Source organism: Loxodonta africana, chromosome 18 (genome assembly GCF_030014295.1).
Source record: "Loxodonta africana isolate mLoxAfr1 chromosome 18, mLoxAfr1.hap2, whole genome shotgun sequence".
Classification (NCBI taxonomy): Eukaryota; Metazoa; Chordata; class Mammalia; order Proboscidea; family Elephantidae; genus Loxodonta; species Loxodonta africana.
In genome coordinates, this window is record NC_087359.1 from 70,233,839 (window position 1) to 70,257,854 (window position 24,016).

A 24,016-nucleotide genomic window follows, 5' to 3' on the forward strand; every position below is an offset into this window, starting at 1 on the left:
TGTGGGGGAACAGGAAACAAGAGCCAGGGCCCAGGATAGGTCAGTCCTAGAGAAACAAAAGGACTGACTGAACTGTAGACAAGGCAAGCACAGAACCCAGGAAGCCACTTGGATTTTTTTTATTCTCTTTTTAAATACTGTACAGTGAAAAATAAATACGCCTTCTCATCCATCAGACAAGGTTGGTCCCCCCTCCCCCTAGGGGACCTTGTCACCCCCCTTCGTACACACCCCTGGTTCTACTTGAAGACCTTCCCCATGCCTCCCACCCACTTATACCCTTACTATCCCCGTCTTCCACAGTGATGAGGCCCCAGAGACGGGGGGTACAGGATGGGAGGAGGGATAGCAGGGGAGCCCCCCTGAACTGTCAAATATGGGTGGGTCAAGGAGCACGCCCCCCCAACAGGCAGAGATTAGGGGTGTTCAGAGAGAGATTGGGGCGTTAGAGGATAAAGGCACATCCAGTCTGATGGGGAAGGAGAGGCTCCCCTCACCCTGGGGGCAGGGTGGACAAGAGGGAGGAGGGTATGACCCTGTTACACACCACTCCACCAGCTCCTGGAGGTTGGGGGGACCCAAGCTGCTGTGCCACCCCCCCACCCCCCTAGATAAGAGCAGCTCCAGCGCAGGTCAGTCAGGCCTGTGAGGGCCATGGTGTTGGGCAGCAAGCGAGATGGAGAAGGGAGGGATGCGAGCTGGAGGTTTTATGAAACCCCATTCACCAAACTACCCAACTCCAGGGGGGTGGAGAGCTCCCCATTCTCCGAGGGGCCCTTAGGAAGCTTGCTGACAGAGTCGCCCTGAGGGGGAAGTGGGAAAGAAAAAACAAAGCAGTAAGCAGACATTCAGGTGTATGACATGCCCTGCTGTTTAAGCTCTCTTGGCATCTGGCTATGTGTCTCTATAGTGACTCTTACTGAGAGCCAGAAAATTCAAATCAAATCTTTCTCTCGACCACAACTCCAAATGCAATCTAAACTCCATCAGACACAGCCTTCTCTGCAATTCAGTATGAGATTTCTTTGAGAATTTTTTTGAAGCCCCTGGCCCCAGAATACAACAAAAAGGGGCAAGGGGTAAACATTCTGCCTGCCTACCTTCTGTCCTGAAAGAGAGTCTTCTGAGGGTTTAGTGCGTTCCAGGGCTGGCCGCTGGCGGCTCTGTGACTCTGCACGTGATATGTAGTCAGCCACAGTCACTGGGGGAGGCGGAGGCCAAGAGTTGGGTATCCAGCCCCTCGACAGCCACTCAAGCCCAACCCCTGGTTTCCAGAGGGAAGGAGGCGGCCCGCTCTCTCAGCTCTGAGGACGGACTCTGGCACTCCATGCTAGCTCACCTGGCTGGCGGTCTCCACTGATAGAACCATCAGTCCGATTACCACGGTTACGGCGACGTCGGCTCCGGTTACGACGCTGGGGTCTCGACTCATCTTCTATAAAGGCAGGGAAAAATGAGTCATGCACCCAATCTCCCATCCCTCAGTTCTTGCCATCTCTAATTTTTCAGGCCACAGGCACAACCCTCACCCAAGCCATTCTCTGTCATGTTGGGCCCATCAGATTCCAGGCCTCCATCCATGACAGTCCTATCTTCGTCAGTGCGGCGGCGGCGAGAACGGCGGCGCCTGGCACTTGCTGGGGGCGGCTCCCCCGGCTCTGAGTCAGCTGGGGGCTCTGGTTCAGACGTGTCCAATAGGCTGTAGGGGTTACTGTCTGGATCCTTCAGCACTGGTTAGACAAAGAAAGGAGCTGGGAGTCAGGTGTCCACCCTGCCCTCAACCGTCCTCTTGGCCCACACTCCTGAACCCAGCTGTCTGGTACCTGAGCTAATGGATGAAGAGTTGTATCTCGAGGTGGGCCGGGGGGCAGGTGGAGGTCCCCGACCCCGGCCCCCAGTTGGCCGCCGCCGGCTTTCTTCTCCCCGGGTTGGGGGGTCTCGGTCACCAGGCCCAGCTCGGTTGGGCTCCTCTCTCTTCTCTGACTCTGTCTCAGAAGCTGTGGATGGGTCTGAACCGGGGCCTGAAGAACACGATGAGGCTCCGTCAGGTCCACTCACGCCACCCCAGGATCCACCACAGGCCCCAACTTGGAAGACTTCTCCCACTCACTCAAGTCCCCCAGCCAAATCACCTCTTCGTCATATCCACTACCCTTTTTCCCAAGCCCCCACCCAGACCTCTCCGCACTAGCCTGCCTCTCTTCGCCTCCCCCTCCCATAGCAGCCTCACCATAGGCAGAACCGCCTGTCCTCCGGCCCCGGCCCCGGCCCCCATAGCTGCCCCCGTAGGTTCGAGTGGTGTGGAGGGAGGAGGAGGAGCTCTCATCAGTGGTATATCCAGCCTTGTCACTGCCACCGCTGCCCCGCCCACTCCCGGGAGGGCGAAAACCCAGCCCAATCTGCCGAAGCTGCTCATCAATTTGCAGCCTCTCCAAGCGGAGCTGCTCCACCTCCTGGTTGAGTAGAGGACAGAGGAAGGTAAAGAGGAGGATTAAGTACGGGATCTGCCGACAGTCCCCTTTCTTCCTGCTTTTCCATCTCGACCATTCCTACATATCTAAGCTCTCAGAACATACACAGAAGAAAAATACCGGCTTAACAGGGAAAATTCTGGGATTCAGCCCCATAGCCCCTCATCTCCACCCCAGTTCTTGTTCTACTCAGAGAGACAAATGGGAGCCAGGTCTCCTAACTTTATGCACCAGCAGTCTTAGTCCCCTTGCTACAGCCCCATCTTTCCTCTCCCAGGCTTCGAGCTTGGGTACCTGCAGGTAGGAGAGGTGATATTCCAGCAGAGCCTGCGCATTACTGATATTCTCTCGGGTGCCAACAAATATGAAGGGAACCATTCCCTGGAGAACAGAGGGAAGGAAAGATGGATTAGGAAAGACAGTCAAAGGGAAGAATAACCCCCACCTTGTCTCCTAGGGGAAACCCTGGTGGCTTGGTAGTTAAGGGCTACAGCTACTAACCAAAAGGTTGGCAGTTTGAATACACTAGGTGCTCCCAGGAAACTCTGTGAGGCAGTTCTACTCTGTTCTCTGGGTTGCTATGAGTTAGAATCAACTCAATGGCAACATGGTTGTTTTTTTTTTTTTTTTGGTTTGTCTCCTAAGAGAGCCCAACCCCCACAATGGGCTCTAAATCTACTAGGACAAAGTTTCCATGCCCTACCCCTTAGAAATTCCAGCCCTCTGAGAATGACTTTGAGAACAATCCCACCTACTCCTGAAAGCCATTCTGTAGGCCTAGGTTCCCCATACCTCCTCCCTGGGGTTCTTCTTGTCATTATCACCTTCCACTCGAACCCTCACCACACCAGATTTATCCACAATCTCCTGGATCACTTTCCCATTCTTTCCAATCACTTTGCCTGCATCGATAAAGAAGAAATTAGGCTTTTTTTAGTTTGTTTTGTTTTTAAATGAAAGAAAAGTATAAAAATAAAGTCTTCCAACCCCATCCCCTGTCTATGGAAGGATTCCATTTAATTCACCCTCCTGCTTCTAGGTTTCTGATGAATTTTCACAAGACAAAATATTACAATCCCTAAATATTTTTCTTCCATTTTTACTAATCCTATTACAGACTTTTTTTTAATTATTATTATTATACACTATTTGCTCAGTCCTTGTGAAACTTGAAGTCCATAGGGAGGTGCCAAATCCTGGCTACAAGCCTAGAATCACTTTAGAAACTCTCACATCTGGCCCCCAGCTGTATTCTCTCCTATACATACACACTGCCGACTCACCAACCATGTTCCTGGGCACTTGCACTGAGTCCTCAGAAAACTCGAGGTAGCTTCGGGCCTGCCGGCATGCCTCAGGAGTCTAAGGAAGAGGAGTAGGAAGTAGTTACTAAGAGCACTTGGATCTCAAACACTGATCTACCTGACACTCATGTTTCTGGGAAAATATGCTGCCATCAAAGTCAGAGAGGAAGGTCAATGTACTTCAGGTTTCCTATCTACTCTGGCCTCTCTTCTCTCTATCGCCTAAGGGACCAACAACAGGCATCTTTTGCTGACCTCCCCGTAGATGCGGAAGGTGCAGGTCTCTTCGCCCAACTCAATGGCAGTCACCCCAGGTACTTTTCGGGCCTGCTGGATGTTGGCACCGTGAGTCCCAATTGCCAGCCCCATCAGGTCCTCTCGCACTGTGAACTCCTCCTGGAATGCTGCTGCCAACTGCTTGCTTGTCTGAAAGGAAAAGGCATGGTAGGAATCGCTTGGGTGGATGTGGGGGGAAGGGCAAGTCTAAATTTAAAAACACCTGTCCCAGGTACCTAACCCTTTGCATAACTTAAATACGGAAAAATGGATGAAAGGAAGCCAAGACCACCCTGGAGCCTGCTGACCACTAGGACCCGTGTGGAAAATTCAGGGACTTTTAATTCCACTCCTCCGTCTTCCAAATACCAATGGCTTGGATGGGGGTAATGAGGGCAGAGTTTGGGCTATGAGCCACCAAAGTTCTGGACTTGGCTCTCACACTGCCCGGCTGTGTGATCCTAAACAAAACATACTCTCTATTTTTCTGTTCTGTCATCTGCTGAATGATTCCATCTGGCCTAACTCATCCTCAGCACTATCAGGAGGATTAAACAAGGCTGGTATGAAAGCACTTTCCACAAAGTAAAATGCAAGTGTAAGGAAAACATCATCTTATTCAAACTAGTATCAACTCCTCCCAAAATATAACCCAGGTTTCAAAAAATTGAATAGAAAGAACGGGATTAAGAAAAGTAGAAAGCAAGCCTCTAGAACACCGTAGGTAGATCCACTTCATTTCTCAGCCATTCCTGAGAGACTCCCTGTGCTCAGGGGCAGGAAGACATGAAAGATTCTGGAAAGTGAGTCCCAGATGGGAAGCACCAAATAGAAGGATATCTGAGGCGGACAGTGACCGACTGCAATCCACTACTTTCTACTTCCATGATGGATGGGGTTGAATTACGGCAAGGATTTACACAAGGCAAGAAGAGAAAACTGGAAAAAAAGAAGCTGGGTGTTCAAAATAACTGAGTAGGGGGGCGGGGGGGGAAACACTGTAACGATCTGCAAATGTTTTCTAGAAAAGGGGTTAAAAACAAAGGTAAGAATAATATTTATTTCCTAAATGACCCAATGGGTACAAGAACATTTGTTACAGTATTCTTTAACTTTATACACACTTTGTAACAATTCTTTTGTATTTATTAAACGTCTAATACTTTCTTTTAATGAAAACAAAAGCAGCTAAAGTTAAGACTTTTTGAAAAAAGACACGCCTCCATCCTTAAAACCTTGCACCTCTGGCTAACTTGGCTTATCTGGTACACTTAGCCATACAGATCACTACAGCCAAGTCCTAGAAGAGCTGACTGTTCTACCTTTGTCATCAGGAAACCTGCTCATTGGGAACTGGGGCAGACAGTTTGTATCATCTGGGGGTAATGGTGAATTTGTAACTGCCAGTGCACTGAGCAGTGTCCCTGGAGAAGTGAAAGATTACCACGATCCAGAATTTGCACAGGCTCAGAGAAAAGCTCCAGAAACAGATTGGTTCACTTGGTAATGTTCCAACATACACACACACAAAACCTCTACTCACTTAGAATGACATAAAACCTAGAAAAAGGGGGCCAATCGTAGAATCTCAGAACTCAGAAAGACCTCACAGAAACTTTCTAGTCTAATTATCTCATTGCCATGGATGAAGATAAGATTTTCCAAAGGGTAATTATTTGACAAAACAAGACTTAGGATTCCGACTCCAGTGGTCTTTCCAGTATACAAATGGTTCTCAAACACCCTACAAAGCCCTCTGGCTTCCAGAGATGATCCGGAGGTAAAAGCCATCCCCCCTTCCACTTTAAAACAGCCGCTATGATTGATGTGCTTTACGCATTGTATAAGTAAAACAGCACTCGATTGAATGGTCCCGTGGCTAAAAAAAATTTGAAAATCATGACACTATAATGTGAAGAAGTTCTGCCACCTGAAAAAACCAACCAACCCAGGTTTAATGGCCCAGAAAGACTTTATAGGCTTCTGGCTCAGTAAACAAGAGAGTATGGACGGAGGATGTGGTGGTAAGAAGGGCAAACAACGATACCAGCCAAAACTTACCTCTAGGTGCTTGGTAGCCTCTTCATTGCGGGACATAAGTAGCAATTTGGTGCGTAGGCTCCGAAAATGCATATCACCCAGCAGAGATGCCCGCTTCACAGGGGCTTCGGTGGTTGACTGAGAGGAAACCAAAGGGTAAATCATTCAAATTGCTTTGAATACACACCGGGGGAGAACCCACCCATTAAAAAAAAAAACACTGCCGTCAAGTTGATTCCAAGTCATAGCAACCTATAGGACAGAGTAAAACTGCCCCACAGAGTTTCCAAGGAGTGCCTGGTGTATTCGAACTGCTGACCTTTTGGTTAGCAGTTGTAGCACTTAACCACTATGCCACCAGGGTTTCCGGGGGAGAACCCAGGGCCTGGGAATCAAGGGTGGGAGGTAAAAAATGAAGCCACGGAGGAGGAAAACCACTACCAGTTTCAAAAGACCCTACTATCTGGGTGCCTAAGGGAAGTGGTTTTAGGGTGCAAGCAAGGAGCAAGTACAAGGGGAGAGCTATATTGTCTATTTTTGAGAATATAAAAATCCAAGGGAGGGTCCTCAGCCCAGACTGCAATATGGCTACCACCTAATAAAAAAATTACAGTCATACTTCAGGAAGTCAAAGGAAAAGTAGGACTACCTGGGTCAGTAGGGATCAGGAGCAATAAAGCTCTTCCTGACAAATAAATGCAAGTATGTTGTAGCTCCTCCCTTTCTGAAAAGGGGCTTAAAGGGAAAAAAGAAAATTTGTTGAATGGGCTTGTGTGAAATTCAGTCAGAATAAGCTTACCAGAATGAACAGCTCGCTATTCGTGATGTTGAGAAAGATGCAGTTAGCTCCCAGAGCTTTTTTGAACTCTTTATGGACGTTTTCGTTGGAGCAGCTGCAGAGAAGGAGTACAGTGCTCAGAGGGGAGTGGAAGGTCCAAGGGATAAAGGATAAGAAAATAAGAAAAGAGGAAGGGCTGCAGAAAAAGAACAGGGACAGGGAAAATGGAAGAACTGAGTGTACTGAGCAAGAAGGTCAGAGATTGGGAGTGTGAAGTGGGACAGTCGAGAGAGCCCCTGCTCCCAACATCCCCAAGACTCACGCTTCTCTCAGATCCTCGGGAACAGCCATGGTAACCTTGAAGAAGCTGCCTTTGGTTGCAAGGGGATTGGGATTGACTGGCCGAAGCCGCTCCAGGGTGACAATCTCGTTGTAAGTAGCATCACAGGCAGCATATTCAATGACATAGAACTGGCAAAGGGAAAGAAAGGAGAAATTGTAAGTGATCTGAGCTTCTATCTCCTACCTTTCTATGACCAGAAGATTTGCTTCAAAAGTTCTCCAAAGGCCTTCACAGTCACTCACGTCTCCCTTCATCATCCGCACCCGGGCCAGCCACCAGCCACAAGGTTCCTGCTCATTGGCTCGAGAATAAACCTGAAGAGAAGTTAAAAATAAAAGTGATACTGAGGACCATCTAAAGACATCAAGAATGGGATACGCATTAAGATACCTGAGACCCTCCCTAAACCCAGGATAAAGGACACCAGAGGAAGGAGCTGCTAATTAAAAACCAGAAACCGTTGAACTCTAAATGCTGTTATCATAAATGGAAGAAAAGTGAATCCTCTGAAACTACGGTCACAACAGTGATGGAAAGGGAACAGGTACGTGGACACTGAAAATCTGTCTGATTCGCACTTCACTTTTCCGTAGGCCACACTGCTGGGTGCGACAGCTTAGCTGGGGAACAGAGAAGTGTGAACCAACCAGAAAGGAGCCTAGGATCTAGGTTTTAGGGTAAGGGAGATGTAAAATCCTGGGGAAAGTAGCATATAGAAAGGGTGCCCTCCACAGCCCTTACCTCCACCTCATCCCCTTCCGTTATCTCCTTATTGTAGTCAGCGGGAGGTGGCAGCCGGACATCCCCAAATGGAATTTGTCTCTCACTTTGCCAGCTGCAAGGAAAACAGTGATATGAAAGCTGTTCAGATTGATGGGGTTACCCATTTCTTCAGGAAGATGTCACTGCCTCAGCTGGGCAATCCCCACCTTTCCTGGTAATGAGAGTCTAAACCCCAGCTAGCTCCTTAAGGGTATCTTCCTTCTTTTGCTGGAATCTAAAGGCTGGGTGAAATTGCCCCCATTCTCATCAACTTCTCAGGCCCTTTCCTCTTCTGGGATCCTTCATAAGTTGCCCACCCAGCTCTCAGCTTTCCCCCACCTATTACGTGCCTCATAGGACTCAGCTGCCCCCCCTTGTCCACTCTCCTTCTAGGACCTAGTATGCTGGATTCTCTATTCCCAAGGTCTTACTTGTTTTCAAAGAAGATGGTGACAGAATCTTCATGGACATCCTTCACAAAGCCCTAGAATGCATTTTAGAAAAAAGGGGGAAGAAAAAAAAAAGTGAATGATTTACCACTACCTCAGCCATCCAGGGAACAGAGACATTTGGAAAACTACAGTTTTAGATGGGGACACAAGCAATCTGAAGACAGGGCCAGGAAGGCTGTATTGTGGTAAGAAGAATACGAATGTTGAGGTAGAGAGAGGAGAAATGATAATGGCATGGAAAGAGATGCAAAAAAAAAAAAAAAATCCAGAAATAAGATGGGACAAGAACTAACTATAAGGGGAACCATAACCTGCATCAGAACACCCTGGAAATTGGGGAGGCCTACTCTGGCTCTGACAGGGCCTCCCTATCTGTCTGCCTCCTGTTGTGCTGAGCAGCCTGCCAGAGTTCAATTAAAATACCAACAGCATTCAGCAAGGCTAAGAATATCCCATGAGACAGGGTGAGGCTGTCCTGGAACACCTAGAGGACAGGAGGAGCTGCCAGGAGAGAAAAGGGTCTAGCTCCCCATCGCAGCAAGGGACCTGAGCAAACTTGGTAACCTGATGCCTGAGTCCTAAGAGAGTCCTAAGAGAATAGGAAGTTCAAAATGAATACAACCTACAGAAGGAAAAATCAAGACTTGAGATGTCAGATTTCTACACACTAGAAAAACACTAGCTGAGAATTTGAAGAGGAGAATAAAATGTATAGAAGACTCCAATCCTGAAATCATGCTAAGGGGAGGATGAGGAATAACTAAAGGGCTGGGCCAGCCTCACTGAGGAGGCAGAGCTGTCCCCATCCCTATGTTGCCAATTTTTCTACCTTCTCTCCCTATTTTTTATACAGAATGAGGGGTTTCTAATTTTGATAAAGTCCAATTTATCAACTGTTCTTTTATGGATTGTGCTTTTGGTTTCACATCTAAGAAATCTTTGCGTAATCCAAGACCACAGGTTTTCTCCTAAAAGCTTAATAGCTTTTTGTTTTACATTTAGGTCTATGATCCATTTTGTGTTAAACTTTGTACACGGTGAGAGGTATGGATCAAAGCTCATTTTTATAAATAGGTATCTAGTTTTTGGCATCCAGTTTTTACAGTGCCATTTGTTGAAAAAACTATCCTTTCTCCACTGAATTGTTTTTCACCTTTGTCAAAAATCAGGAAATGCAAACCAGTGTATTATGACAGAAAGCAGATCACTGGCTGGTGGAAAGACATTTGGGAGTGATGGAAATGTCCGTTATCTTAATTGTGGTGATGGTTTCACAATTCTATACGTATGCCAAAACTTCATCAAATTGTGCATTTTAAATATGTGTACATCATTGTATGTCATACCTCAACAAAGCTGTTTAAAAAAAATTAGGGGTTTCAATACAAGGAACTATTCTTGAGCTTTGCAACTAGGGGCAAAAACTGAGCTTAGGAGAGAAAACACCAAAAACGTCCTCAAGAACACATTTTTGTTGCTTCCACCTCCCAGTATTGGTAAATCATAAACAATTACTATTCTGTTGTTTCCTTATGTTGGAAAAACCTAAACCTAAATTTAACTCGTTACAAACCGTCTTCACTTCTTTAGGGATAGGATCTTGTTATGAAGGCCCAGGTCTTTCTTAGAGCCTTACCACTGCACAACACATCAGTACTCCTGGTTCTTCCTGGCCTCTTTCTTACTCATGCTTTATCTCTCTGTCACTCTCTTCCCCAGGAATATTTTCTCTACTCTTCATTCAGATTTAACACCCATCCCTACTATTCCCAACTAAACCCTTCTGAAGCATAAAACTGCTCACTATTGCCTGAGTCCCTCTTTCCTTTTGAATTCTTCCCTTAGCTTCTTCTGAAGTGTCCTCCTCCCACAACCACTAATACTTTATCCCTTCCCTCTTCTCTCTCCCTTTCTAAGGGTCTGCTGGATTTCTAGGAACAATTCAAGCAGCCTCTTCATATGACCTTATTCTTTACCCAAAATGTCCATCTCCAAGCTTTAGAAATAGTTTATCAAGACAGAGTTAGCTATCCTCAAAATATTTTCAGGATGAGATAAAAGGAAGTGAAGAGACAGATGAAGAAGAAAAGCACTTGCCTGCCTCTTTTGTGAAGAGATTCCCACTCCTAAATACACTCGTTCACAAAAGCTCTAATCCGATTCTCCTCTAATATGTCAGGGTTGGCCCTAAGGGTGAGGTATCAATAGTACCCTGGTTTTTCTAGCAAGGCAGGAATGCAGAGCTCAGAATGGAGTTATCCCTGTCATTTCTCAGCAGTTCAACCATCACCTGCCCTTTTACCTCCAGGGTCTTTTTCTTTCAAATATCCTCCAAAAGGAGCTCTCTCTCCACCTGTACTTTCCAATCCAGTCACTGTTCCTTAATTCCATCTACATCACCCCAGAAACTATTTTTTCCTCCAAGGATACCAGTGGTGGAAAGCGAGCTCCTAGTTCTGCTCAGTCCATGCTCATCGGGAAGATGAACAGGTGAGGGCAAGACCAGGTGAATGAATCTGTGAGAAAGCCAGAAGCCAGGGAGCCAAAGGATGACTTGGTTCAGTGACCATGGGATACCCTGGCTTTGGCTTCTGGAGCCTACGACCCAGGAGAGGCAGAGAAGGGGAGAGAGGGAGAGAGTCCTAGGTTCCTTCCATTTGGTACTTCAGTTTCTTCAGATTAGAATATATGAAATTAGCCCCCACTTTCAACTTATGTTCTAGTCCTGCAGTCTCAAAAAAAAGAAGGGGAAAGTGCATATATAAAAATGGTTGAAATGGCAAATGTTTTATTATATATATTTTGCCACAATAAATTTTTTAAAAAGAAAGAAGAAAGTTCTAGGAGAAAAGCAGGGAGAGTCTGGGTAAAAACCATGTGTTGAAGCTCAGTATGCCATATTCTTTAAAAAAGGAATGGGAGTTAGCTTAACTAGTAAAAACAGGTCTGCCTTGAGCATTAGGATCTTTTAAGAACTATCTACGTGGGATTGGACTGACAACAGCAACTCCAGCGACTGGATAGGAACCTTAGGGGGCAGTGAGTTTCCGTTAATGCGGAAGGACGGCTCAGAGAAGGAGGGTGAGAATGGTTGCACAACTCGAACAATGTAATCAGTGTCACTAAACTACACATGTAGAAACTGTTGAATTGGTGTATGTTATACTGCATATATACTCAACAACAAAATAAACTTTAGAGAAAAAAAACGGAATAGGAATTAAGATATCAAGGCAAGATCTGGAAAGTTGAATGGCTATGCCCTGGAAGGTGAATAGGTATCTTATTTGGAAGAGTACAACTTTAAGAATAAAATACACTAAGTTCTGACAGAACAGGAAGGGTTGGTGGGATAGCTACAAGATAACTTAGATCCTAGATCTGACATTTGCGGCTCTTTCTTTCTTAGAAGAGAATCAAAACAGTAGGACCCAATTTTTAAAGAGGAAAAACGGACCTCCCTAAGTTTATAGCTCTAGAAAAAGTGTAAATACTCCCTGACCCACACAAAAGTTTGCTGAGTCATGAATATTAAATCAGTAGCAAGGTCAAAATGGATAAGCATCTATATGGCACTGAGAACTGAGGAAAGATTAGTCTGAATTTAGGGATTTATTGTTTTTAACTGAGGCCTTGGGGCAACAAATGCTAAAGTAGCCACATCACCTGACTTCTAGCTCAAGTCCAAATTCTACTCTCTAAATCAAAGTATCCTGTCCCTAATTCACTCAAAAAGCCTGTCATTCCCATAGCCCACAGAAGAAGTGGGAAAGATCCAGAGACAGACTCTCTGTTGAACACTTGTATGTGGAAAGTGAAATATCTCCCTTTCCAACAATGTCATACGGTTAATTTGAACTGGATACTCAATCTTTCCCAGCTGTGCTTGGCTCCCACGCTTCCTAGAACAGAAACAGACATCACAGCTTCATCTCAGACTCAATTTAAGAATCACCTTTCTTGGAACCCAGAAAGGACCCAGATGAATGACTAGGGGAAGTGAGGCTAACATCTAATGAGGAAGGGTATTTCGGCAACGGTAATATGAATTCGGGGGAAAGAATATAAGAGGCAAGTATGCTCTATCAGAACCAGACAGAAATGAGAGACTTTCTGCCAAGGAAAACAGAAACGCTATTACAGGGGCAGGCTTGAAGAAAATGTCCCAAGAGTAGGCAAGTATGGAGAAAAAGATGACAGAAGAGATCAGCTGGAGCTTCCTTCCGCTGGCTAGGAATAAGGTGGTTCCTGAGGATAACGGAGGAGTATAGAAATGTTAGAATAAAAGTCAAAAAAGTGAATTGAGAAAGTTAAGATAGACAAATAGGGGTACCCACAGTTACTGGATATAAAGAAATCTGGTGAAGGGAGTAAGGCAGAAATGGATAGGCATTTAGAGTGGGGACGTAATGAGTACACTGAACCTATCAATTGAAGTTGGGGCAGAAACCATCCACTCCAAGGGCAAATATGAGACCCTTTCCAGTTATAGTGAGATATGACTTCACAGAGGAGTTGGAGAAAGTCATTTCCAAGGGCATGAAGGTATAGATGTCTACTGTGGGAGAAAAGATTTGAGGGAAAGTGGAGCAAAAGAGGCTCTTTTCACTACAAGCGATGTCCTGAGAAGATATCTCTTCCCAGCTCTTCAGGGCGACATGAAAGATACAGACAGGAATCAGGGAAGTCTCTAGACAATCCCAGGCGTAAGGTCCAGAGAGGTTCAGAATAACAATGGTTACACAAAGAAAAATTCTTGGGAAGCAAAAAGGGTCTCCCTCTGGCTTAGTCTAAATGGGAAAAACTGAAAATTCAGAACTTCTGTGGAATCAAACTCTGGAAGAGGGGGAGTGGACTGAAATAAGCAAGGGTCTTTGAAAGCTAGTCCCCTTCTCCTTCCCAAAAAGACTGCTGTCAGATTCTCAAATTAGGAGAGCTGGCCAAAAGTCTTCTAAAAGTGGAAATCTTTAAGAAGAGGATAAACAGAAGGGACCCTTTTAGTGTTCATGAAGATGGAAAAACTATGGATGATCTAAACATACGTAAGGTCAAAGTGAAATAACTAATGCAAGTTAATTCCTGGTAGAAGAGTAGACCAACTGGCCCTAAGATAAATGGGTGGGGTGAGAGGCCTGGGAAAAGATGCCACCTTATGGCTGGGGGGCAACTGGATTGGAATAATCCAGAGTTCCTGAGGTCAAAGATGCCAAATACCATAAAAGAATTTTGACCGTTTCTCCTCAGGCTGGGAACAGGAATACAAGGTGAAAATGGGTTGGGTTTCCCAGAGCCAGTGGGCAGAGGTCTCTCTGAGGAAGATGAAACGATCTAATATGGGACAGCCTTCCCATGGGGGAAGGAGGGAGAAGAAAGAGAATTCTACATGTGCTCAGGCTGTGGAGAAATGCTATTCTAAGGTCTGTCTTCTACTGTGAAACAGAAAAAGTCAATAAGCTGGGTAAACGGAGTTGTTTTCTGGGGGGAGGAGAGAGACACAAATTCAGACACAACAATGCCCTGACAGTCATTCTCTCTGACATGAGATAAAAAGCGGGTGTGATAGAGGGTCAAAAACAAGAGGAAGAGGGTTAACTCCCAGAGGTCTCCCCCTGAGAGCTGAGGGTGGGAGCGTGAGTCTAAGGTTCTAGGGGTCAGGACTCGGCTCCAGAGCTCGATCCCGCCCTGCTCTTCCCTGCTCTGGCTGGGGGAGGGGGTACAGGCAGGTGTCCCCGATCGGCGCGCCGCCTCACCTTGTAGAAGGCCCCGTTGGAGCCACGCACCTCGACGGGCAGTCCCGGCTCCACATCCCCCCCAGAGGCCAGGCCGCCCATGGCGCCGCCACCGCCTCCGACTGCCCCGGCGGCGGCTGCAGCAGTGGTCTGAGTCCGGGCCGGGCCGGGCCCCCGGCGTCTCCCCGGAGGAGGAGCCGGAGGGGGAGCCGCGGGGGGCGGGAGCCGGGCCGGCCCCACGGCGGCCCTGCCACAGCCAACGAGCAGGGGGCCGGGGCCGGGCCGCTCCCCGTCCGCCGCCGCCGCCTTGGTCTCCGCCACCGTGAGGGAAACGGCTGCCGCCGCCGCCGCTGCCTTCGTCACCTCAGCTTCCGCCCGCCGCCGCCCCCGCTGCCGCCTCAGTCCCGGGACCCGCTGTTGCCGCTGCCGCTCCACGGCCTCCACCTCCCTCTGCCGCCACCGCCTACTGCGCAGGCGCACCGGGCACCCGCCCGCCGCGCGCGGGGCCGGGAGGGCCACGGCGCAGGCGTCAAGGCTGGCGACCCCGCTCGCGCTCGCCAGCGCATCGGGACTTCCACACTCCCTTTCACTCTCTCACGCCCCCTCCTGGTCGCTGGCTTGCGCTTGCGCAGAACGAGTTAAGCGTTCTTCACTGTCCCCGCCCCCCTCTCTTCCACACTCCATCTCTTCCTTTCCCCGCCCCACAACACTGAGAGTTAGCCAATCATGGGAAGGGAGGGACCAAGCTCACTCAGTCGGATTGGATTTCTGCTGGTTCTGGTCATACCACAGCCGCTTCACCACTAGGAGCCCCACTTGGCTTGGCTATGTTAGAGTTGGGCATGCGCCTGAATGACTGCTTGGTCATTTTCCCCACCTTTTGTCTTTCTTGGTGCGCACGCTCCAAAGGAAGAAAAAAAAAAAAAAAAAAAAATGGGTCGGAAGGCCAAAAAGTGCCTGATGCGCGTGCGCTGTCCACAAGCGTGTTTTGAATCTCTTTTACGCTCCTACAACTTTGTGCTATAGGAGACTTAAGAGTTACGGTTCTTGCCTTGAGAATACAAGGAGATCCTGGTCATGCATATAATGAAAGATTACAGAATAATTTCAGGGCAACACTGGGAAATGGAACTTAGATTGGCACAAAATCTTATATCTAAATGCTGAGAAAATTCAAAATAGGAAGAATTGCCGGGGAGTAAGGGTAGAATGAGGAAAACTTCGGATTCTTGAGCTGAGACAAGTGAGAAATTTAGGTAGAAGTGAGTTAAAGAGCACAGAAATTAGAGTCGTGCGTTGTGCACTTCATTATTTAGTGAACATTTATTTAGCCCCCACTGGGCAGTTCTACTCTATCTTATAGGGTCGCTATGGGTCCGAATTGACTCCATGGCAACGGGTTTTTCCTTTTTTTTTTAATGTATTGGAGCCCTGGTGGCACCGTGGTTAAGAGCTCGGCTGCTAACCAAGAGGTCTGCGGTTTGAATCCACCAGCCGCTCCTTGGAGACCCTATAGGGCAGTTCTACCCTGTCCTATAGGGTCACTATGAGTCGGAATCCACTGGACGGCAACAGGTGGTGTGGGTAAGTTTGGTTTAAGGTGGTGCTGTGGTTAAGCTTTCTACTGCTAACCAAAAGAGCAGTGGTTCAAACCCATCAGCCGCTCTGCAGGAGAAAGATATGACAGTCTGCTTCAGTGAAGATTACAGTCTTGGAAATCCTATCCGGCAGTTCTACTTTGTCCTATGGTTGCTATTTGTCAGAATTGACTCAATGGCAACGGGTTTTGGGTTTTGGATGTTCAGTCTGTGCTCAGACTAAGCTAAAGGTTGATGATTCAAGCCCACCCAGCAGTACCACGGAAGAAACAGCCTGGCGAACGGCTTCTGCAAAAATTACAAAAGATAAAAAATTGCCAGTGAGTCAATTCTGACTCATAGCGAGCCCCAAGGGCTATCCAAGGCTGTAGATCTTTACCAAAGCAAACTGCCACATCTTTCTCTCGCAAAACAGCTGGTGGGTTCAAACCACTGACCTTTCCCTTAGCAGCTGAGCATTTTAACCACTGTGCCACCAGGGCTCCTGTTACAGCTCTCTATCTCTGTCTCCTGGATCTAGGAGGTTCTCAGTGCAGCGGTCCGAGGTCCAAAGAACACACTCTACTCCTGGCTCTTCTTTCTTGGTGGTGGTGAGATGCTTCCTTCCCACCTCTGGGATGGCTCATTTTAAGCCTAGCAAAACTCCCCAATCCCCTTGTTAGGTTTCCATACACCTTATTTGCATGGCCCCACCCACCACAAGGGTGCCATGCACCTGACTTAGTTATTAGCAAGCTATCCAATCCCCTTGGTGGGCCACAAGCACCTCATTTGTCCTCACCCAGTAATTTGGTGAGAGTTACAAAGACTATGGCTCCTCAAACTGATTCTTATTAATAGTGACCCTGTAGGACAGAGTAGAACTTCCCCATAGGGTTTCCAAGGCCATAAATCTTTCCAGAAACAGATTGCTACATCTTTCTCTTGTGGAGTGACTGGCGGGTTCAAACTGCCAACTTTTAGCAGCCTTGTGCTTTAACCACGGCACCACCAGGGCTCCTTCGGACTGTGGCTAGAAGGGCCATATTAAGTAATTCACTGCGCTGCAGACAAATATTTAAACAAATGCACAGAATGTGATTGAAGATGTGATAGAGATGAGGACTAGGTATAGAGGGAAGCCCGAGGAGACAATGGTCAGTTGTTCTTAAGAGTTGTCAGGGCAGACCACACAGAGGAGGTGATGCAAATTGAGATTCGAGGCATGAGTAGGAGTTTGCTAGAGGAAAAGTGTGTTAAGGGTATTCTTGACAGAATAAAGAATACGATGTGCAGAGGAGCAGAAAGAGCTTGTCCTTCAAGTAGCTTAAACTAGCATTTGGCGTGAAGTAGGGAACTGCAGGAAGCTATGCTGTAAAGGACTTGTAAGTCAGATTAAGGAGAACAGCTTTTATTTTATCAATAATGGTAGCCATTGAAAGAATTTAGGCGGTAGCATCAGGGCCGATTATCCAATAAGCAAGGTAAGCATGGTGCTTACCTTACCGACCAGATCATCTGTAGTGAACAATCTCACATGGGTTTCTCCACATTTGAATCTCATGTGAGATTGTTCACTATAGATTAGTAAGCAAGCACAAGTAAGCCCGTGCTTACCTTGCTTACTGGGTTATGCACCCCTGCCAGGGATTGTAATTTAAAAAGAGGCTTTGATTCTGTACAAAGTGCTGTGGGGTTGGGAGACAGATGCCAGCCATACCTAAAAGCAGACTCTTTGATGTGGTGAAAAAATGTAAAATTGTTCACTAAAGACGATCTGGTAAGGAAAGCAACACCATGCTTACCTTGCGTAGTCCACCCCTGAGTAGCATTATATGATAAGATTTGCATTTTACAACTGTGGTGAATGAATTGAAGTGTAAAGGTGGTCCTGAAAGCCCTGAGACCTGGAAGGAGCTGTTGCCAGTAAGAGTGATGAAGAAGACCTACCTGGATTAGGGCTATGGGCAACAGAGGTACAGGCTGTTAGGTACAACCTGTTAGATTTGAGGTAGAATCAACAAGAATTGGTGATGGAAGGTGGAGTAAGGTGTGGTCAGTGAAGAAGTGGCAGGAACACAGGACGAATCTCAGATTTCTAACTTGGGTTACATGCTGAATAGTGATGCCGACCACAGAAAAGAGAACACAGAGGCATTGGTTTGGAGAAGAAGGTGATGAGTTTAATGAATTTGGCTTTGAACTCCTTAAGTTTGAGCAACCTGAGGGCCATCGAGGTAGAGATGTTCCCTTACCTTCAACAAATTTCTCTTTCAGATACCAGCTTAAATATAATTTTCTTAGCCTTCCACTATTGCCCACACTAGGTTAGGTCCCCTGTTTTACACTGTCGAAACATCCTGTACTACTTTATGGCACTCGTCATGGTTGTAATGTAATAATTTGGGCATTATTTCAGTCTCGTCTTTCTTCAGCCACCACACTGTAAGCTCTATGAGATCAGAGACTGGGTTCTATGTCTATTTGTCCCCACCATTGTATACCCTGTACAGGGAATCAATGTCCTGCAGGTAGACCTGGACTAGAGAGGTAGATGTGGGAATCATCACCATATTAGTCATAGTTAAAGTTGTAGGAGAAAATTAAAGTGCTTTCAGAAAGCACGGACTTCTAAATACATTTCAAGCCCTCCAAGCTCTAGTTCAAGCCAATCTTAACCATGCTTCCTCTCCAAGTCTGTTGCAGCCACATCAGATTCTTTTCAGTACCTCAAACGCACTACATACTGCCCTCTAGGCCTTCTGCACATGCCAGGCCCCTATCTGAAATGCTGCTCTCCTTTTTCCCACTCCCATCCTTTACCTGAATGAACAAAGACTAGAGCAGATAGAGGAAAAGTCAAACCTGAGAGGACCATTGGTGCCAGAGGCTTGGAAGTTGGCACTTGTGAAATTTCTATAACAAAATTCAGTCACTCCTTACTGCTTAACAGTCAAACCCAAACTCTTTAGTCTGACAGCCAGCACTCTTCTCTTGATAATCTGCCCCATTTAACTTCTCTAACTCCTCCTGCTTCTTATCAGAATCACTGATGACAGTCTTCTTACCATTTCTATCACCCTAGTTTCTGCTGTTCCTCCTCAGTTGCTCTCAGAAGCACCTCTTCTTTTGCCAAGCCTTTAAATACTGGTATAGTTCAGAGTTCCAACATGGACCCTATTAATTTTTCAGTCTATACACACACACAGTTTCCAATCAGTACTTTAGCGTTCTATTTTAAATACGAGCAGACAACTGAGGATTACCAGACATGAGAGGCCAAAATAAATAAAGAGAGAGGGAGAATAACTTAGAAGAAATGTAGACTATGCAAGGAGACTATGTAGACTATCATAAACATCCTCAGAAAGATAATAATGTATATCCATGAAACAAAAACAGAGTGTCTTAAAATGCAGAGAGCAAAAAAGAGCCCTGAGAAATTAAAAATATAAAAGCAGAAGTGAAAAAAATCTATAGAAGGGCTGAGAAATAAAACAGAAGAAATTTCTCAGAAAGTAAAGCAAACAATGAAGGAGAGAGAAAATAAAAGAAAATTAAAGGACTAGTGTATGGGGTTCAACATCTGAATAACAAAAGTTTCAGAAAGAGACAATATAGATAATGGAGGGGAGAAAAATCATTAAAAAAAAATAAACAAACTCAATTTCCCATAAATGAAGGACATTAGATTCCAGATTGAAAGGACCCACTGAGACCACACTAAGACATTTCAAGTAAGATTTCAGAATGCTAGGGAACAAGAGATGATCCTAAAAGCTGTGGTGGAGTGGGCGAGGAAAATAAAAACAGGCTTCAATCGAAGGATCCAGAATAAAAATGGTTTCAGGTTTTTTAACAGCAACACCAGAAGCTAGAAGACAATGGAGGAATGCCTTCAAAATTGTGAGGGTAAGTGATTCTAGTATTTTATACCCAGCCACACTGTCATACAGTGTAGAATGAAGACATTTTCAGACTTATAAGTTCCCAAGAAATTAACCTCCCAGGTACCCTTTCTCAAGAAGTTCCATCAAAAGAAGAGTATACACCAAGAAAGATGAAGACATAGATTCCAGAAAACAGGAGATCAACATAAGAGTCAGGCAAAGGGAATCTCCGGGATGGAAGTAAAGAGCGATCCCAACAGTGCAGAAGGCCTAGCAAACTCTCTGGACTGAAGCAGGTCTAAAGCCTTTGGGAGAGATGTCTTCAAGATGAAATAGATACAATTCCTTATGTGTCTGTATATTCTGAAAAGAAATTAACACAATTGAGGGGGAATTTTCAGACAAATTAGAATACTGTGCATAGAAAACTAAGCAAACAAAGAAGACAAGTATTAATTGCAGGAGAAACAAAAATAGCGCAAGAAAAACAAGCATAATCTACCACATGGCTCAGCCATAAAGAGTATATAATCATAATAAGGTAAACACTAAACACAGATCCAATTAGATCCAATTGGAATTATGACATAATACTACTGGAAGTACAGTAGAATAAGGAGCCCTGGTGGCACAGTGGTTAAAGCTCTTGGCTGCTAACTGAAAGGTTGGTGGTTCAAACCCACCAGCTGCTCTGAGGGAGAAAGATGTAGCAGTATGCTTCTGTAAAGATCTACAGCCCTGGAAACCCTGTGGTGGTTTTACTCTGCCCTACAGAGTCAGGATCGACTCCACGGCAACAGGTTTTTATTGTAGAGTAAGAGGTGGGCTCAGGTGATGGGGGCATTAAAACAGAGCTAGGACATCATGCTTGGTAAAGTAGAGCATCAGCAGAAAAGAGAAAGACCCTCAATGAGATGGATTGACACAGCGGCTGCAACAATGAGCTCAAGCATAACAACGGTTGTGAACATGGCGCAGGACCGGGCAGTGTTTCATTCTGTGGTATGTGGGGTTGCTATGAGTCAGAATCGACTCAAGAGCACCTAATAACAACAACAGCAGCTCGTTTTCAACCACGGGAAGTCAATAGCTAACACCCAAACCAGAAACATCAAGAAACAGCATTATTGCATGATACTTTGAGTTTGATATATGGAGGTAACTACAAAATAAAACATTAAAAAAAAAACTTAATTGAAAGTGATTGTCTTTTAAGAGTGAGAGGAGTTGGGGGAGTACTGCTTTTTTATACAAGCCTTGTAGAACTATTTGACTCTTAAATAATATAATGCATATCTATAACTAAAAAAAAAAACAACAACACGGAAGGGGGAGTTATGGGAAGCTAGGAGATCCATTAGAAGGCTGTGGTAAATTTCCAAGAGAGGTGAGAGTGGAAATGGGGGTAGAGAGATATGGAGAAATTGTAATTGCATTTTCTTTTTGTTGTTGTTAGTTGCTGTGGCGTCAGCTCCAACTCATAGCTTCTCCGTGTACAACAGAATGAAATACTGCCTCGTCCTGCGCCATCCGCATAATGGTTACTATGGTTGAGCCCATTGTTGCAGCCACTGTGTCAATCCATCGCATTGAAGGTCTTCCTCTTTTTGGCTGACCTTCTACCTTACCACACATGACGTCCTTCTCCAGGGAATGGTTCCTTCTGATAGATAACATGTCCAAAGCTCGTGGGACGAAGTCTCGGCATCCTCATTTCCAAGGAGCACTCTGGCTGTACTTCCTCGAAGACTGACTTGTTCGTTCTTCTGGCAGCCCGTGGTATGTTCAATATTCTCCACCAATGCCACAATTCAAAAGCATTAAAAGCCTCCTTCCAGACCTCCCCTCTGTTCTCCCTACAATTGACAAAACCCTTATCACCCGTACCAATCATGCCTGACACCTAATAAAAAAAAATAGAATCCCCTTATAGGAGGCTAATGAAGTGATCAGTGGACAGAAGCCTAAGGATGTGGACTAGGGAGATGTTGGAGTGCAAAGACGCCGAGAAAAGCTGGTAAAATCTGGGGCTAAGGTGAGAGAACTAACATAAGGCGTAAACTCTGAAAACCAAAGATAAAACAAGGTGGAGGCAAGATATAGATCTTGGAAATACTGTTTCCTAGTTTATATCCTTATCTTCTGCCTTAGTGTTTAAAGTTTTATTTATTCATATTTTGAAGAAACAATACATAGACATGGCACAAAATTCAGAAGGCCCAAAGTGGTATTTGGGAAAAGTAATCTCCCTCCTTCCCCTGTCCCCTGGCCACCCAGTTCCTGTCACCGGAGGTAACTTCTATCTCTTCTGTTTCATGCATCCTTTCAGAAAGTCTACTCTGCATTAAATTTTAAACTAAAAAAGTCCCATCACTAGATATATTATTCATGTTTAGAAGATATCAATCCCTGTCAGATTAGGATGAGTTGAGGGCATGAGTGAGACTGAATGTACCTCTGGCTTCTGCCTGGGGAAAAGGGCTCACCAGTCTGTGTCTCGATCAAGATGGTCCTAAAGGCTCATCAGCAGTAAATTGGTATCAAGGGTCAAACACTGGCAACATCAGGAAGAATTTGGGCCTCTGATGTGTTCTGTTTGGTTGACACTTTGCTTTTATTTTTAATTTGAATTTTAAGGTGGGCCTTCAGCTCTCTAGCATCTAGACTTCCACAGGTTCTTGTTTTTTTCTAATAGTACTTTATTGAGGTATAATTTCATACAATGAAAAGGCAGAAATCTTGTATACAGCTTGATCAATTTTGACAGATTATGCACTCATGTAACTATCACCTTCATCAAGATTGAAGTCAGATACAGGATTGGATTGTCAAATCAGGTGCAGAGATCTTACTCAGTGTCAAACTTTACCACTAATTTCAAGGACACAGGCACTCAAGAGGTTCAGATGGAACAAAGAGTTCTGAACATCAAGGGTAGACCCCAGATCCTGCCTTTCCACATCAGACGTGACCTCTGGTAACATTCACACAGCAATTATGACATATCTCATCTCCATTTTATATCCCAGAGAGTTGTGTATGTGACATTTTCCTGGATTCTCTGTCTCATAAATCCATAAATCATGAGTTCTTTTCATTGTAACTAATCCTTCAGACAGAAGCATCCTGCTAAGGGCATTTCGGAGATAAGTTCTCTTCTTCTTAGCAAAAACTCTAAGCAAATTACTAGAGGTCTAGTTGACAAGATTAGACTGGGCACCTGCCTTTTATTCTTCTCCCTGGAGGATTACTCTCTTTCTTTCTGTGAAGAGAGTAAATGGATTACTGGTTAAAGATATAGACCACTTCCTTCAACCCCAGAAAGTTCCCTTCCAGCTGATTCTCCCTTCTTCCCACCCAGGGCAATCACTATTCCATTTTATATCACCCTAGTTTAGTTTTCCTGGTCAAGACTTCACGTAAATGGAATCACATGATAAGGACTCTTCTGTGTTTGGCTTCATTTGCTTAATACAATGTCTGTGAGATTTATCTACGGCATAGGTTCTATTTCTTACAATTCACACGTTGTGTTACCTGCCTGTCCTCTTCCACTGTGCGAATTTTCTTCCCGCTGATATGACTATTTAATCAATTGTTAGTCCACGAAAGAAACGGTATTTCACCATTAAGAACAATGACATATATACTCAACAGCATGGGCAGATGTTTCTCACACACCGTTAAACAGGCTGCAAGAGTATGATCCCATAACCAAAACCAAACCAAACCCGTTGCTGTTGAGTCGATTTCAATTCATAGCAACCTTATAGGTGAGAATAGAACCGATCCCATAAGCCATATATATATGTATATATACATATATATAGTGAACCTGTGAGAGCCGGAACACGACAGGTTGTTGTTGTTAGGTGCTGTCGAGTCGGTTCTGACTCATAGCTACCTTATGCACGACAGAACGAAACACTGCCCGGTCCTGCGCCATCCTTACAATCCTTGTTATACTTGAGCTCGTTGTTGCAGCCGCTGTGTCGATCCGCCTCGTTGAGGGTCTTCCTCTTTTCCGCTGACCCTGTACTCTGCCAAGCGTGATGTCCTTCTCCAGAGACTGATCCCTCCTGACAACATGTCTAAAGTATGTAAGACGCAGTCTCACCATTCTTGCCTCTAAGGAGCATTCGGGCTGCACTTCTTCCAAGACAGATTTGTTCGTTCTTTTGGCAGTCCATGGTATATTCAATATTCTTCGCCAACACCACAATTCAAAGGCGTCAACTTTTCTTGGGTCTTCCTTATTCGTTGTCCAGCTTTCACATGCATATGATGCGATTGAGCTGGAACATGACAGGTGTGCCTTGTTCTTCCAGGTCTCACAAAGTTTTCTGCCTTTGACAGGGTGCGATCTGACCACTTTTCCATTGCTCATTTAGTGA

The 24,016-nt window shown here is 45.5% G+C and overlaps 1 protein-coding gene across 3 annotated transcripts; it reads right to left on the reverse strand.

Moving 5' to 3' along the window:
• Window positions 1-103: 103 nt before the first annotated feature.
• On the reverse strand, window positions 104-14,323 carry FXR2 (FMR1 autosomal homolog 2). 3 transcript variants are annotated; one of them, XM_064271725.1, is made up of 17 exons: window positions 14,177-14,323; window positions 8,406-8,458; window positions 7,954-8,047; window positions 7,455-7,526; window positions 7,192-7,340; window positions 6,891-6,984; window positions 6,113-6,229; window positions 4,031-4,201; window positions 3,755-3,833; window positions 3,264-3,373; window positions 2,766-2,852; window positions 2,231-2,453; window positions 1,824-2,021; window positions 1,530-1,730; window positions 1,340-1,435; window positions 1,101-1,171; window positions 104-803 (listed from the first exon to the last, which is right to left on the reverse strand). In XM_064271725.1, exons 1-17 carry the CDS (start codon window positions 14,255-14,257, stop codon window positions 708-710), a joined length of 1,992 nt encoding a protein of 663 aa, XP_064127795.1. In that variant the 5' UTR covers window positions 14,258-14,323; the 3' UTR covers window positions 104-707. The 3 variants fall into 3 exon arrangements, with proteins under 3 accessions (XP_064127795.1, XP_064127794.1, XP_064127796.1); XM_064271724.1 differs by having other exon boundaries at window positions 1,101-1,201; window positions 14,177-14,321; XM_064271726.1 differs by lacking the exon at window positions 1,101-1,171 and having other exon boundaries at window positions 14,177-14,322.
• Between the last annotated feature and the right edge of the window lie 9,693 nt (window positions 14,324-24,016).